This window comes from Gymnoscopelus microlampas (genome assembly GCF_963454915.1).
Source record: "Gymnoscopelus microlampas genome assembly, chromosome: 17".
Taxonomy (NCBI): Eukaryota; Metazoa; Chordata; class Actinopteri; order Myctophiformes; family Myctophidae; genus Gymnoscopelus; species Gymnoscopelus microlampas.
Window position 1 is genome coordinate 29836315 of NC_139954.1, and position 16770 is coordinate 29853084.

A 16770-nucleotide genomic window follows, 5' to 3' on the forward strand; every position below is an offset into this window, starting at 1 on the left:
CACGGTGTGCTATGAGAGAGTCAATGCAGGTTTAATGACGCATTCTTGCTGTGACCCAGCAAGTTTTCTCTAAAACTGTAGCCTACTTATCAGCAGTGATATTTAGGACAAGAGGGAGGCCCCTCAGGTCCCTTTCACCGCAGTCCACTTCAGGCTTTTTATACTGTACTTCATCACATGGCTACGCCGCTCGCAGAGTCACTTATTTTCAGTGAGTGACATAGTCATATGATGAAGTACAAATTAGGCTGTGGACTTCCTGTTATTGATGACATAGCCATAGACTTAGATGACCAGTCTCTCATTTGCTCTATACCTGGCGGATGTTTCCAGCATATTGTCCCTGAAACCTTGTATCTCCCAATTTCATGTTTTTTAATCAATTATTGCTCTATTCAACGCTGTCATAGAACAAAGTATACAATAGGGCCCATTGTATACTTCGTCATATGACAGCGTTGTGTAAAACTAGCAAAATATAAGCTGATCTACAAGCTCACAGCACATCATGATTCGACGTGTTGTGAGCTTTGCTTGTACAGTAGATAGTCTATTATCATGATTTTTTAAACATTTGCCATAGTGACATGCCCAAAATAGGGATGCTATGTTGAAAGTGGTTATGAGTGTCTGGGTTTTATAAATATGAACCACTTAAAAGTATTAACAAGAGCTTGTGACTAAAGTACACTGGATCCATTGGAATTCAGGTTCTTTTTTCCATTTTACAGTTTTGGACATACAAGGTTTTTGCCTGACAACAAGAATATTACGAATGACTGACAGCTAACAGGATAAAAGAGCACCCCCCCTCCCCCCAAGCGCCTCTTGTCTCGCTTTGTTCTGCTCCGCCCTTCGTGGCCTCATCCTGTTCTCCTCGCCGATGCTGCGGTCTATTCACAGTGGTACATCTTCTATTCAGCAGTTTTCTATTGTCTCTCTGAGTGTTCCGCCGCGCCGCGTTCCATGTCCTCCATACTGTGGGGTTCGAGAGCATGTGTTCTGATGGGAACGCTACAACTGGTGTCTCTCTCAGACTCAATTACTGGTGCCACATCTGTACTGACAGACTGGTCAGCGTGTGAGGATATGTCATGATGTGCGAGCGCATGTGCGTGTTGTTTATGTAGGGTCAGAGTGGCAGTAATGTCATTGAGCAGGAGGCCCTGTCCGTTAAAGGAGATGAGACGTGCAGGGAAATGGCACGCCAGCCAGACACAGTGATAAAATCACTCTCCATTTGGAGTCCTGCCCGGGCCTCGGCTCAGAGCTAGCGCGCGCGCGCACACGCACACGCACACACACACACACACACACACACACACACACACACACACACACACACACACACACACACACACACACACACACACACACACACACACACACACACACGAAAGAGGGACAAGGAGAATGCAATCGTAAATGAATTTGGGAGGTGATGTTGAGGCCAAGAAAGAGAGAGAGAGAGAGAGAGTGTGTTACGGGAGCTAAGAAACCACAAAGCAGACGTGAGGAAGACAACAGTTGTAGATAAAGGGGTTACAGTCAAACATACTGTAGGGCCAGTTGGGTTGCCAAATCAATACTGCCAGACAGGAGATACGACCTACCTCCTCGATTAGTCTCAACCTTTCCGTCCATCAATCCACTCATCCCTCTCTCTGCATCTCCCTCTTTTTAACCACTTTCTTCATCATCTGCCCATTCCTCCTCCCCTGTCTCCATTCGATCTGACCCCACCCAACCCCCGTCTCCCCGCTGTATGCTTCAATCACCTTACTTTCCTCCCTGTGATGGATCAAGGGCCAAGGCTGTATTGACAAAACCATAGACCTGCATGACCGACACTCAGGAAGGAACAGGATTGGGGAGGGGAGGGGGGCTTGTTGAATCGAATCACCAACCTCAGATGGATGGATGCAGAAAACGGCAAAATCAGATAGAGGGAGAGTTAGTACAGAAGAGAGAGCTGGGATGAGGCGGCGCCTCACTGTCACCCGGGGTAAAAGATAGAACGCCATCTCCGGCTTCAACCTATCCCATTAAGTGAAGTAGAGGTAGGAGCTTGTGGCTTGGCGGTGCGCTGGCTCCCCGCATGAACAGAGGAAGGCAGGAGTAAAGCCACAAATCAGACAGGCACAGCGCTGAACTCAGCAGAAGCATGATTCAGACTCTTTTGTACTGTGTTTTGCAGCTGCGCGTCAAAACCATGTCTGGACTGGGGGCACGTCAAGGTCTGTCTTCTTATCACTCTGCGCTCACAAACAAGAGCACGGTATAGGCATTAGGCAAGAAGAAGAAAAAAGCAGTCTCACTCAAAAATAGCAAAAACTACCAACCTACAAGCTCACAACATGTCACGATGCACTGCGTTGTGAGATTCTAGATCTGTAATTTTCTTCGCTATTTTTGAAAAAGAAATTTGTTTTGGAAAATCTTCACCTATAATGACATGCCCAAAGTGGAGAAAGTGTTTACATCTGTCTGTTTTTTTATACATTTTTAACCAATGAAAATGATTAAAAAGAGAGAGCTTGAGGCTAAATAACTACATTGGTTCTTTTTTTCCATTTTATGAAAAGTAAAGGTTTTGGACATACAAGGTTTCTACCCAACAGTGATGTATGAAATATGAATAGCGGTGCACACAAACAGACACTCGCACACGTCCAAGATGATTGCATTTTGACATTGCGTAGTCGCTGTGTTAACTACATCAGCCGGGGTCCAGCTCTAGGGCAGGGCCACAGTTCCATCAGGTGAAGGAAAAGAGATGCGAGAAATGAAATGCAGGCCTTGGTTCGGGTACAAATATTAACGGCCATGAAAATAAAGTAAAATAAAATGAAAAGTCTGCATAGAGAAATGCAATATCGTAACCCTGTTTGTTCAGCAAATGAATAAATGGCAAACATCACTCAAGTGAAAAGACCCAACTTTCTACCCCTCTCTCTCTTCTGCTCCGTCTCTTCTCTTCTCCCCTCTCTTCCATTTGTGTCGGTTAATTGCATTAAGAACTCATATGGCTGGTTAGTAACTGCATTAACCTCAGGAGCCTCGTCAGATGCAGACTATTTAAAAACACGCCCCTATAGAGCTAGTTGTAATGCGGGTAATGCCCGGGGGGAGGTGTAACCAATCAGACTGGAGTCGTGAAGAAGAGCTAATCATTTATTGGTCACACACTCCATTTAACCACCCCCTTCAATCTCACCCTGCAGCTTCTCCCCCCCCCCCCCCCCCCTCTCTCTCTCTCTCTCACACTCTCTCCATTCTGCTCTTTTCCTATTTCTACATCTCTGCCGTTCTGAGTGAGCCTCTTCAAAACCACTCACTGGTTAACCGATTCAAACCGGGGAACACATCCGTGTAACCACTTTATCCATATTTTATACTGTGCGCTGTTCAAAAATAGCAGACATACAAAAGCGCGGCTATGAGCTCGGTGCCACGCTATGAACTTGTAGATCTGCTATTTTAGAAAAATCATGAAAATGTGTGCAAATCTTTGAATATACTGTAGTTTTAGAGCAAAAATGATTTACTCAAATCTTTGCTTCAGGGGGGGGGGCCCTGGAACAAAATACTTTGAGATAGGGGTCTGCGGCCAAATACATATCATTTTGGGGGTCCTTGACATGAAAAAGTTTGAGAACCACTGATATAGCAACATAAGTTTTTTCAAAATTTTAGAAGACATTTGTAGAATATATGCCGCGCTATGAGCTTGTATATCTGATATTTTTGAATAGCCAAAGAAATCTAAAATGACAGATGCGTTCCCGGATTAAATGGGTTAACAGGGTTAACCCAAGGGTTTATACACAAACACCCCGCCCCCCCCCCCCCTTTCTCTCTCTTATCAAGCCACAGTGGAAAAACCTATACAAAACAGAAAATCATAGATGAAAGTGTAACACGTCTTCCTATCTCCCTATTTCTGTTACTATCTAACTTCAGCTACCGGAAATTGGCTACCGAACGTTCATAGTGGGATGTGAATATCGGCCAGCAGGGATAACGTGGACTCCTGTGGTTTCTTCCATGACAGCCTGGGATCTGCATGGTGATGAAGAGCAGCGTGAAATGAGTGTGACGGCGAGGTGCCTGTTGTGAGCCAAGCTTGAGCCTCGTGGCTGGGTTCCCTAAACACAACCTGTTGCGTAGGATAAGGACAGCCCACAGTGATGACCATGTCATGCTGTTGTCCTTTTCAATATCTGCAATCTGATCTGATGCGTCGGAGGGAGAAAAACATGATAAGAAAAACATGATGACACACACACTCTCACAGATACATAGTAGGAGGCAAGGTCTTAGTTCGTCACGAGGGACTCTTCTTCCTTTCTAGGACCCATAATATGGTCTATGCACAGCAGCCATATTGGAAAGAAATTGGGCCTCTTCCTTACTTCCTTCACATAGGTGTTACCCATGATACCAATGAAGGCTCTGTTCCATTCTGTTCAAACAGAATCCAGGGCGCTGATATTGTGCAAGTTGGATATTAATTAACTGGAAACACTCTACTGGGTCTCAAAGTGCGGTCCAGGCCTCCAGGGACCCTCATGGTTCCTTAATGGGGTTCCAAATGGACCCTACTTTGAGACCCAGATGGGGTCTTACACACGGTGAGAGTGTACAAATGGAACCAAATGGAACTGTAAGGGTCCATTGGGTTCAAATTGTACACTCTCAGAGTTATGGGGGTCCTTGGGAAAAAAAAAGGTTTGAGAACCACTGTGCTACACTAAATTGAACAGAGCCTTCATTAGTATAATTGGTAAGCCCTGTGAAGGAAGTAAGGAAGTGGCCCAATGTCTTTCTAATATGGCTGCTGTGCATAGAGCCTATTCCTGGGTCTGAGTAGAAGTGACCTCTGACACAGCGGTCATGTCATGCTAGCCTCTGACCGTCCGCGACACAATAGCGCTACTCCCACTGAAAAGACATTTAGGTGGTGTGAGGGAGAAATTATTACAAAGGCGAGGAGTAGAAATGGTTTTCTTTTATACTTGATTTGCAAGATGCGTACGATGGACCTTTCTCTGGGGAAAAGAAAGAAAAACAAAGGCGCACAATAATCTTCCTCTAAAATAACTGTTTTATGAAACGGTGATTTCCCTTCAGCACGCCGAAAAATAAGCCACTTGATGATTTATGACACATTAGCCAGTAGTCAAGCAATCATGGCCAATTATTCTTTTCAGATGTGTACCATTACTACAGAGCCTAAGGCAGTATTGGCACTTAGGGGGGAGTTTGGCTGAGACTAGTACTGGTTTAATTTGATTGGTCTGGCTTCAGTATCAGTGTACCACACACACACAAAGAGCACAAGCTGTGTGTGCACACTCTCACGCGCCTGCAGACAGTTGACTGCCAACCATTTCTGAAAAGGTATATCCAATGCACAACAAATGGCAGGAGGATCATCTTTCCGAGCCACAAACGCAAATGAGGCGGCTGATTCACTGCAGACAATGCAGCGCACAAGAACACTTGTCACAGTATCAGACAGGATAGTGTCCAGGTGTGCTGCCGAAACCCGTTCCTCCCCCCTGGGCAGCAGCCAGGGGGAGTTCCACCTCGAACCCCACCAGTCCATCCACCCACTCTTCATACCAAGGTGACAGTTGGAAAACAGTTCCCTGAAGGCCCTACGTCATTCTTTGTCAGAATACAGATTACGTTGGTCTTTTATACCCTTATCATTTAGCTCCTGTCCTTGTCTTGTCTCCTCCTGTCTATATCTTATCGTCACTGTGGAGACGAAAACCTTGTATGTAGTAAACGGTTACTTTTCAGGAAATGAAACAAAAGAACCTGTGTTCCAATGGATCCAATGTAGTTATTATCTTGTCACAAGCTCTTGTGAATACTTTTCATTAGTTCAATATTAATAAAACCCACAGACAGACTTAACCACTTTCAACCTGGCATACATACTGTGGGCACAATTGTTTGAAGCTGTACGGGTAAGTTACATTTGTACACACTTTGTTTTTATTGTTTCGTTACAGATCGTCTATTTCCGCTACTTTTGCGCGACACTCTCGTACGACCAAGTGGGGAATTCATTTACCGAAAACCATAAAACGTTTAAACATGGATACAAGGGTTCTGCCCGACGTTATTCTTCCTTCCTCTCTAGTCCACTGCCACCGTTTAATCCTGTCCTTCTGACATCACCCTTGAGACGTGTGCACTCTCAAAGACATGCACATGATGCACGCACACTTCCTTTCCCTCTAAAAGGCGACGTGATGAAAGAGAATTCTTAATATAGCATAATAAGGGATAGAACAACAGAGAGACGGGAGTTTGTTAGAGACACATGGCCAGGCGGGGGGACATTGAAAGAGGTTTCGGTTGTGAAGGTGGGAGGGGCTACAGGACAAAGGTATAGAGCTCCTCGGTTCGGGTCCGGGCGCATTGCAGCTGCCTTGGGGGGTGTGATCACGAAAGGGTAAGAGAAAGACCATGTAGTTTACCTCTGACCTCTGGAACTGGGTTAGGAGGCTAGACACAGAAAGAGAGGCTCAGATAACGGTGTCCCTCAACACCACCGCACACATTTTCACATTTTATCTCCCTCCTACACACACACGCCCACACACGTCTATAAATATCATGTTCTATCAGTGGTACCGTTTCACATTGGCCTATGTCTGAGCCCTGACCCACATTCAGATCATGCTACTCATACTCAAAGCTCAAGTCACCGATATAATTGTACGCGTCCCAAGGATAACACAGATTTGATGCTATATTACCGAACACACTGATCTGCTAAGCACTAACCCCCCACCACCAAGAAAACGGACTTAGCACATTGATCAATGCACCCTGAGCTCACGCTGTTACTACAGAAAGAATTAGCATTATTGACATTTCTCACCTCGTAGTGATACTATACAACTGTGAGTGACTCGGACACACAGGAAAAGTGGACATTAACACATTGATGTGACTCGAGGTTTAAGGCCACACAATCAGAGACCCCAATAACCCCCCCTCTCTCTGATTAAAGGGGATTAACACAGAGGGGGATGGGAGCAGGTTAGGATGCCAAACTTGAGAGCAAAACCCCCACAAACGCGTCAGCTGTGTTCTTGGACCTCATGGAATGTTTGGGGAAATGTGTGTGACACAATGTGTGTGTGTGTGTGTGTGTGTGTGTGTGTGTGTGTGTGTGTGTGTGTGTGTGTGTGTGTGTGTGTGTGTGTGTGTGTGTGTGTGAGAGAGAGAGAGAAGGAGCGACAGAGAGGGGGAAGCTGGAAGGAGCGGCAGCGGGGAACAGATGCCGTTGACAGAGGAGTGTTTGAATTCTCACACACTGTGGGGACACACAGGGTGTGTTATTGAAACAGCTCGGGATGGGGGTGGGGGTGTGTGTGTGTGGGAAGGAGTGAGGCATTCGTGTGGGGTGAGGCACGATTTCCCCTGGCCAGAACAGGTGGGACTCAGTGTGACGTTGGAGGCCAACACTTCCTCTGCCTCTCCCACCCACACGCCCTTCCCTCCCATTGAACCCGTCAAGCATCCATCTAGATACGCTCGCCCGTGAGTGGAATTGCCTACGCACTGACCTGCTGTACCAACTATACATTCACAGCGTAATCAGCACTTCTTCTGCACTTGCTTTGTTCAAAATAGCCATTGATGATGAGAAAGATAAAGATATGATAGATGAAGCCATTCCAAGAGATAAGTCATATGCTTCATTAAAAGAACTACAGCGGTAATCTTGCGATTATCCTTCAAAGCTATCCGATATCATGGGGAGCAGCCTGCTGGTTGAATAATCCACCACGCAGTATGTGTGTGCATGTGTGCGTGCGTGAGATATGCTTGCGTGGGGGACTCACCGGTGAGGTTGGTGCGTGCGCTGTAGGAGCCCAGGTACTGGCCGTCAGTGTTGGGTGTGTAACACTCAAACAGGCCCTGGTCTCTGGCCTGCACCTTGGTGATGTGCAGCTGAGACGAGTCCTCGCTCAGTCTCTCCACAGAGATCTCTTTGCTGTTCACCCTCTGGGCGTACACGGCGTAGGCATAGTTTGGCTGAGCCGTGCTCACGATGCGGATTTCCCTGTCTGGCACCGACGGCAGGTACATGGACCACTCGAAGTCTTGCTGCACGCCCTCCTTGTAGCCGCTCACGTTGCACCAGATGGTGACGTGGGAGCCCTCCGTCCGCACTAGAGGCCCGCTCTGCACTGTCACCACCCTTTGAGACATGGCAGCGCCAACTAGAGAGGTTGGAGAATGAGAATGAGAGAGGGAACAAGAGCGAGAGGGAGAGAAGATTAGTTTTTTATTTTTATTTAGCATCAGCAGTTTGAGTTTGCAGACCTCATGTCTCCTGTCCGTCATGGCAGGCTGCACCGCAGTGCCTCTTAAACACATTGCAAAACACACTTGCACCTTTTGAATAACTGCCATAATAATCTTTTTATACCACCTTCAACAGCCCCACTAACTTTTTACAACAGTCAGCCAACTACATTCATTAGGCTTAATTTATACTCTAAAATCATACAATGCCATCGCTTGCCGAAAACATCAAATCTACAAGCTCACAACACGTCGCATCGTGAACAGCTTGTAGATCTGCTATTTTCGGAAAGCCCCACCGTCATTTGACAAAGTACAAATCTGACTTTTCACACACACACACACACACACACACACACACACACACACACACACACACACACACACACACACACACACACACACACACACACACACACACACTATAAAGCAGTGGTTCTCAAACTTTTTCATGTCAAGGACCCCCAAATTGACACTTATTAGCCCGCGGACCCCCATTTCAAAAGATATGCCAGGGACCCCCATAACAGAAGATTTTTTACAGCTCTAGCAGTGATTCTCAATCATTTTAATTTCAAGGACCCCCAGTTTGACATGCATTAGGGCTACAGACCCCCATTTAATGGCATTTCTATCACTTGGACCGCAATTTATATTGTAAAATCTATGTCAATTTAACTCTCTACAAATGGAACCAAATGGACCCGTTAGGGTCCATTTGGTTCCATTTGTACACTCTCAGAGTTACAGACCTGTAAGGGTCCATTTGGTTCCTAACTATCCATCATTTAGCTGGGGACCCCCTGGAACCCCCTCAAGGACCCCTGGGGGTTCCGGACCCCACTTTGAGAACCAATGCTATAAAGCACATCTGAAAGGCAGCCATCTGGAAGTTAGGTGAGGTCAACGGCCACATCATAAAACACTTGTAGCCCCTGGCAGGGTGCATCATCGTATCATGAGGAGGCTAACAAGTCGTACATGCAGTGTGTCAAGTTGGATAATGCACAGGTGTTCCTTAAAGTCACGGACATCAGTTACAACATCTGTGGGCAGTATCGGGTCGCAGAGGGTGACCGACCGTGCACTCCGTCATGCACGCACACGTGCCGCATTTACCGGCTCAGTTCCCAACATCCTTAACACAGTGCACGCATACATGCCCTAAATCCAGAGAGGATGACAAATACAGTGTTTCCTGTCTGATAGAGCAAGTGGAGATCACACAGCTATGTGTGTGAGAGTGCCTCAGCGGGAGAGTATCTGAAAGGCTGTGTCTGTGGGCACAACGTTCATCATCAATAATTCACCAGAACAGCTTTTTAACTCCCAACAACGCCACCCTGCCTCTGTCTCACACCTCCAGCCACCCCCCCCTGCCCTCTTTCATTCAGTCATTAATGTGAGTGCATGCACGTGTCTGTGTCTATAAAAGGTTATCTAGTTGAAAAATGAACAAACCTTTGCAGACTGTGTTCACTGGGTCGGAAAAACGAAGCAAAAGGGAAAGATGGACCACATTTATTTTTGCTGTGTGTGTGTATGTGTGAACATGTGCACATGGAGCTTCTGTTTTCCTAAATTTTATTTTCATCTTTCCAGTGCTTGGCACTGCAGTTTTACTTCCATTTTGAGGCACATTCCGCTGCTGAGCATTCAAAACCGTTACAAATCTCTTATTTCTTTTTGGCTGCATCACTAGAATGGGATTTAAATTCAATAAGAGCGGGCCCCGAAAGTGAAAATTGATCGGAATGAAGCATTCCCTCTTGCTTGACTTCTCCAGTGGACCACCAGAGGAATTGATTTGCGTATGAATGCCCCCAACCCACTGTTTAATCCACTCCCAGAAAGAAAAAAAATCCTTATTTGACTACATCCTCACATATCAGCAAATCAACCATATAACAGCAAAACATTAAGCCACTGACATTCTGAAATTCAATTAAAAGTCGCTGTTTCAGAGGGTAAGCAAGCGACAAACACTGCCGACAGAGAGGGAAATTAAGATCGACCTTTGTAACTTCCAAGTCTACGGCAACGAGGGATGGCCCGATACCAATTAAGCAAGTTATGGGGAGCATCAGGTAGGGGAAAGTAGCCATCTATCCTCATTTAGACCCGCCCCTTCTTCATCGTGATGCCAGTGTGCTGCTGACCTGGTGCCGGTCCGTCTACCCACAAACCATTGGGTTGAGCTCAGAACTGATACTGCTGTGTCACTGCTTCTCGTGTTACAGCTCATCATAGAGAAGCTGCGGGAAACGTATCACTCATAAGACTAACAGAAAGCTACCAGACTGCTCATACTGTGTTAACCCATTCAATCCGGGGACGTGTCTGTGTCATAGATTTTAGCTATAACCATTATTTTTATACTTTCAGGATATTCAAAAATAGCAGATCTACAAGCTTATCGAGCAGCCGCACTACGAGATTGTAGATCTGCTATTTTTGAAAAACCTTGAACATTTGTGCAAATCTTTGAATACATATCATTTTTTTAAACAACATTTTTAAGTCAAATCTTTGCTTCTGGGTGGGGGGGGTCCCTGGAACAACATATCTTGATGGGGATCAGCGTCCAAAAACATTATTTTGGGTAGTCCATGACAAGAAAAAGTTTGAGCACCACTGGTGTAGTAACAATAGTTTTTCAGAAAAATTAAGACATTTGTTGAGACATTTGGCAGTTAAAAATGTTTGCTTTACACTTGGTGCCGCACTATGAGATTGTATATCTGCTATTTTTGAATATCCAAAGAAATGAATGGAAAAATGACAGAGATGCGTTGCCAGATTGAATGGGTTAAGAGCTCGTCTCTACTCCCCCACCCTCTCTGTCTTCCATCAACTCCTTATTTCCTTCCTTCTCTCTTCCTGCTGACTGCTCTCATCCTTCCTCCATGTATGTCAAATATCTTCCCCTTTCCTTCTCTCCACCATTCCCTATGTAGATTCTCCCTTCCCTCTCTCTCGGTCTGCCTGCATATTCCTGTCTCTCCTCTGTGCCTTGCGGTTCTCAGCTTCCATTCAGGCAGGGTTTAAGCGGCTCTACGGTACTTCAAAGTGCCCTGTCGCTCTGCTGGCTGTTTGGAGAACGGCTGACAATGACATACCAAACCCTGCAGGCCTTCAACGGATCGGCCTATCCCTCCGTCCGTCCATCCCTTCACTAAACAGACACACACACACACACACACCTCTGGCACCGTGCCTCGGTGCCAAGGCTTCTGGCCTTTCCAGGGGTCAAGAGTCACATCTCCTTGTCTATAATGTGTACAGTTAGGTCTCTAAATATAACTCTGCCACTGGCGCCCCTATCTGTCACACTCCTCTTTCTCTCTGGCTTTGTCATGTCTGAGTTATTAGCTGCTTCCTGTCCAGTTTCGGCGATTTGTCACAGCACACGTGTCCAGAGTCGGGTGACATGGAATCACACGGTGGACGAGCTCCTGAAACGACCTTGTTGTTCCAATGATGGGGCATGCAGAGTAATGTTAGAAGTTGAACACAACTCACATGCATGCACCGACAGACACACACACACACACACACACACATAAAAAGGAAGCTGTAAAGAGGATTATGATAAGTGGAAAGGGGGGGGGGGGTTTAAACACTAATCCAATCATTTGTGGCCGGTGTCTTAGACACACTGGAAACAGCAGTGTGGTCGTGTGCATGCAGAGCCACCCCCATCACTTTTCTCTGATACATGATAATTACACACTTGGGGAGGTGTAGCTTATAATAACAGAGTTAGATGTGTGTAGAAAGTAATTAAGACGATGCTCAGAGTGGTGTGTGTGTGTGTGTGTGTGTGTGTGTGTGTGTGTGTGTGTGTGTGTGTGTGTGTGTGTGTGTGTGTGTGTGTGTGTGTGTGTGTGTGTGCGCGCACGCTAGTCGCCAACATTGCACTCGGCCATATTCACACACCAGCCATTTTGCTCTTGCATCTCCCCAATGACTTTACCAATGATGTAAGAGCAAAATGGCCACAATGTGAATTACAACGGTCTGTCACCAATTCTCAGTTCTCTGCACAGTTGGGCCATAGAATGATTTAAAAAACATTGCTTTTCATCTTTACATCTCTCAGTGGTTAAGAACCAAACATTATGCTCTTAAACTCCTGAGAAGTCTCAGGCTGTACGGGACCAGTCAGTTCCCAGAGTTAAAACTAAACATGGTGTTTAGTTATTATGCCAAACAAAAGTGGAACACATTTCAAGAGGATCTGAAGCTCTCAACAACTTTGATTATTTTAAAACACAGCCAAAATCAAAGTATATTCTCCACTGCCTTCTGTTAAAGTTTACGATACACAGGATAAGATGTAGATTTCCTTTATGCAAAGGAACACTACACATCCAAGCATCCAGGATGCCTGAGGAAGAAGGTCCATGACGGAAACTTTTGCCTTAATAAAAGTTTTCTCTATTGAGCAAGTGAAGACGGTGTGTGGGTTTTTCTATTTTTCCCCCTATTTTAACGGCTGCTCTACCAACGCACCTGTCCCTAAGCTGAACTAGGTGTGCAAAAGAATTTGGTTTACTTTTTAAGTGTGGGGAAAAGTAAAACCACAATTACACCGTGACCTAATTTTGCCTATCTTGTTTTGTGTTTCTCAATTTTTTTCCTTCTATTACGCTTTTAAACAACTTCAAATGACTTTTAATGACTTTTTATGCCTCATGCAAGCACTTTTAATTCTCTTGGTGTATGAAAGGTAGTAAACAAAGAAACTTGCCTTTCCATATCATCTCTCCTCATTCATCCTCCATTCCTGGTTCACACACACACACACACACACACACACACACACACACACACACACACACACACACACACACACACACACACACACACACACACACACACACACACACACACACACACACACACACACACACACACACACACACACACACACACACACAGGGCCTACATGCCAGCCCAGTACTAGGACAGTGTGCCCCAGTAGAGCTATTTCTGTAATCTCTCTCTCTTTCTCTCTCTCTCTCTCTCTCCGTCGTACCCTGCTTCTCTTTCTTGTTTTACACCATGTGTGCATGTACACATAGTGCCCGAAACATGGTGTAAGAAGGAGCAACCCTCTTAACTTAATTATGAACACGCTAGCTAGATGGTAAATAAATAAAAGAATGGACTGAGTCAGTGTCCTATCTTCCCATGGGGGGCCTGTTCAGACAGCGAGGCTGCAAACGGGAGCAGGGACGGACGAACGGACGGAAAGTAGCTCATCTCCAGGGTTCTTCATGACAAAATTCTGGAAGGCAGTGAATATGACAAATGAAAACACTTATTCTTTACCTGCACATCTCCAATGTAATAACTGTGTGTTATCTGACCAGAAAGAGATCTGCCCTAGCCATACGCATTTTGCTGCAGCTGGACACTTATTTAAAGATGTGTACAGAGGATCCACACATCTATTAATAGTGACTGTATATACAGGTAGGATCATGTAAACCTCCCTTTTCAGTTCACTTTACAACCTATTTCTCCTAGTGATGTATCCAATGCAGTGCACTATAAAATGATTTCCATTGATCCCAGGAAATCAACAGGAACAGACAAATTGATCCATTCTTTTGAAAGCTTCCCACTCCATTTATCACTGATCAAATAACACACATCATGATCTTTCCATCTCAACTGGTACAATTCCCACTATCTAAGAGTTTGCTCAAGTGATTCCGTTACACAAGGGAGGAGACAACAGTGATAATTATCGGCCAAGATATCCAAACTTTCACGTCTGGCAGAAATTCTGGAATCATGGTGAATAACCGATTCAAAGTATTTCTCTCAAAATACTAATAACAGTCAGACCTAAGCATAGTAGCAGCCCTGCTGTTACATTAGTTGTAAATTAGATTGTTTCTTCTATGGATACTTATTCACACTATTTTGAAGTGTGAACAGATTTTGGGCTTGATTCAGTTTATTACCTTTCTGAAAGGTTTCAATGTGTGAAAGCTAGAAATAGCCAATTATGTGTTTACCAAAATGTGTTCCACTGTTCTGCCCTGTCTTATTTAAAAATGTACAATATTGTCTCTAACTGTAACATACATATTATGATTCTATTCTGTATTGTTTTACTGACACTGTACAACTTGCTGTTGAGGACCTACAACTTTTTTTTTACTGCTCTTCAAGATGCGTTTATCAATCTAAAATTACTACTCAATAAAAGCAAAATAGAGAGATATTGATTTGAACCATTACACCAATGCCTATTTAATGGTAATGATCGAGAGAATATAAATATCTAAGTATTTGGCTTGATAAATCATTTACATTTAAGCATCATTAAATATCTGATCCAAAAACTGCGGCAAAAACTAAGATTGTATAGAAACAGAACCAGTTTCCCTTTGAATTGTAGGAAGAGTATAGTTGAGGCATTCTCTCAGTCCTAGACTATGCCGATATCATCTACAGACATGCTGTTGCTTCCAAGTGTCAAACCCCTAGACTCAGTTTATCATTCTGCACTCAGATTTATTACCGGTAATCCCTATGACACTTTCCTCCTCAGGCGCAGAGGCGTGATAAACACAGATCTTTTCATCCATGAATTCCTTATTAGACATACACCACCCTATTCGGATACATTTTTCTATGCTGGACTGGAGCACAGGTCCCTATCAAACTCACTCTAGTGCAAACTGTCTGTTGCTTTTAGTCCTGTAGGTTTATTCTGAGTTTGGAAAATCTGCTTTTGGTGCACACATCCTCAAGATCAACATCTTGTTCAATTCAAGACGACAACCTCAAACCACTACACCTCAGTGTGCAATTGTTTACACCAGTGGTTCTCAAACCTTTTCATGTCAAGGACCCCCAAATGTATATGTATTTGGTCACGGACCGCCATCTGGAAAATGTTTTGTGCCAGGGACCCCCAGTAGAGAAGATTTGTGTTAAACTTTTCATTCAAGATTAAAAGCTCGCAGCGCGGCATGAATGCATCGCAGCGCATTGTGAGCTTGTAGATCTGCTCATTTTCGTAGGAATGTTCGCGTATTTTTGCCCACCAAGACATTCTGTTTCATGTGGTTCAATAGGGAGGCCTCAGAGACTTTTGAGGCTTAAATAAAGGTTTCAAATTAATCGCAAGAAAATGCAAAAACAGGTGTATGGGTCTCTGTTACAGAGAGTTAAACAGAGGGTGTGTGTGGATCTTTTCCTCTCTCGATTTCTCACCCTAGGTTAACCATTCTCTAAAATCAATCTATCTCTACTCCCTCAAGGCCCACAGAAAACATTTGGCCCCTTTAACATCATTACCAGACAGCGAGAACCAGCGAGCGAGCATTTCTGAAGATGGGGGGAAACTGTAGGGAGAAAGAGGAGGAATTTTCAAGGAAGGTAAATGTTGACATTTACAGAGGAGGTGGCCATAGTACTGTCTATTCATTTTCTGAAAGTAGTGGGCAGAACCCTCCTGTTCAGTTGATAATAGTATTGTCTGTGCTTTACCATTGGAAATGTACAGAAAGCCTGCTTGAGGCAGTGTTTGTGACTCGAACAAAATCAAGTATCGTAAGTAAAATCACAAGTTTGATCTTTACACAGAGTTAAATTAACACCCACAATTTTACAGTGTACAACTGCCATTGTGTTTGGGTCATTTATAAACAGCAAAAGAGGATTAATTGGTCCTACTATAAATGCTCAAAATCTATCCATCTGTGTGTTTGAGTGTCTGTAGTTCACGTATCTCGAAAACCGTCTCGGCGCGCATGTCACTGATGACCTGAGGAAGTGCCGTGCATGTATGGGCATCGCCTATTTCTCACAAATATTTTCAGATGCATATTTTAGTGTTCGGTATTTAAGTTTAAAACAGGAATGTTTGTAATTCAGAACAGAGTTGTAGCTCTGTAGTAGAATTAGCTGCATGTGGAGTGGAGGAACATTGAGCTATGGGAATCACACAGGTGAATGAAATTATTCATGATTCGTGATTATTCATAGGAGCCCGCTGATGTAATCACAAATTGTGTTTGTTTGACAGGAAGTAATTAAGATGGGACTTTTAGGGACTTTTGACAGAAAAATAGATTTTTCATGTCTTGAACATGACCATGGATTATATGCCCTAAAAGACCTCTTTCCCCTCCACTACTCTGTAGTACAGTAGTACCATTGATTGGTGAGCAGCATCAAATGGTACTAATCAGATTATTCTTGCTCTTCCTTCTAATTACGTATCCCTTATGCTTTCCTTGGATGATAATCATCATCTGTTATCAGAATGTAAAAAATGACTTATCAGCGCAGCAGTCACTGATAATCTCTGACCCTCCCACCGGCTCCAAGACCCTTATTAAATCCAATCTCATTTAGCAATAGGGAGATAATATCTCCACATGATTCGATCTTTTAGAAATA

The 16770-nt window shown here is 44.3% G+C and overlaps 1 protein-coding gene across 1 annotated transcript in view; it reads right to left on the bottom strand.

Annotated features, from left to right (window-relative positions):
* igsf3 (immunoglobulin superfamily, member 3) overlaps positions 1-16770 on the bottom strand; it is an 86448-nt gene that overhangs the window by 53908 nt on the left and 15770 nt on the right. Inside the window, exon 2 of the mRNA XM_084083600.1 lies at positions 7875-8255. Coding sequence (XP_083939726.1) covers positions 7875-8255 — 381 coding nt within the window. The remainder of the gene's footprint in view (positions 1-7874; positions 8256-16770) is intronic.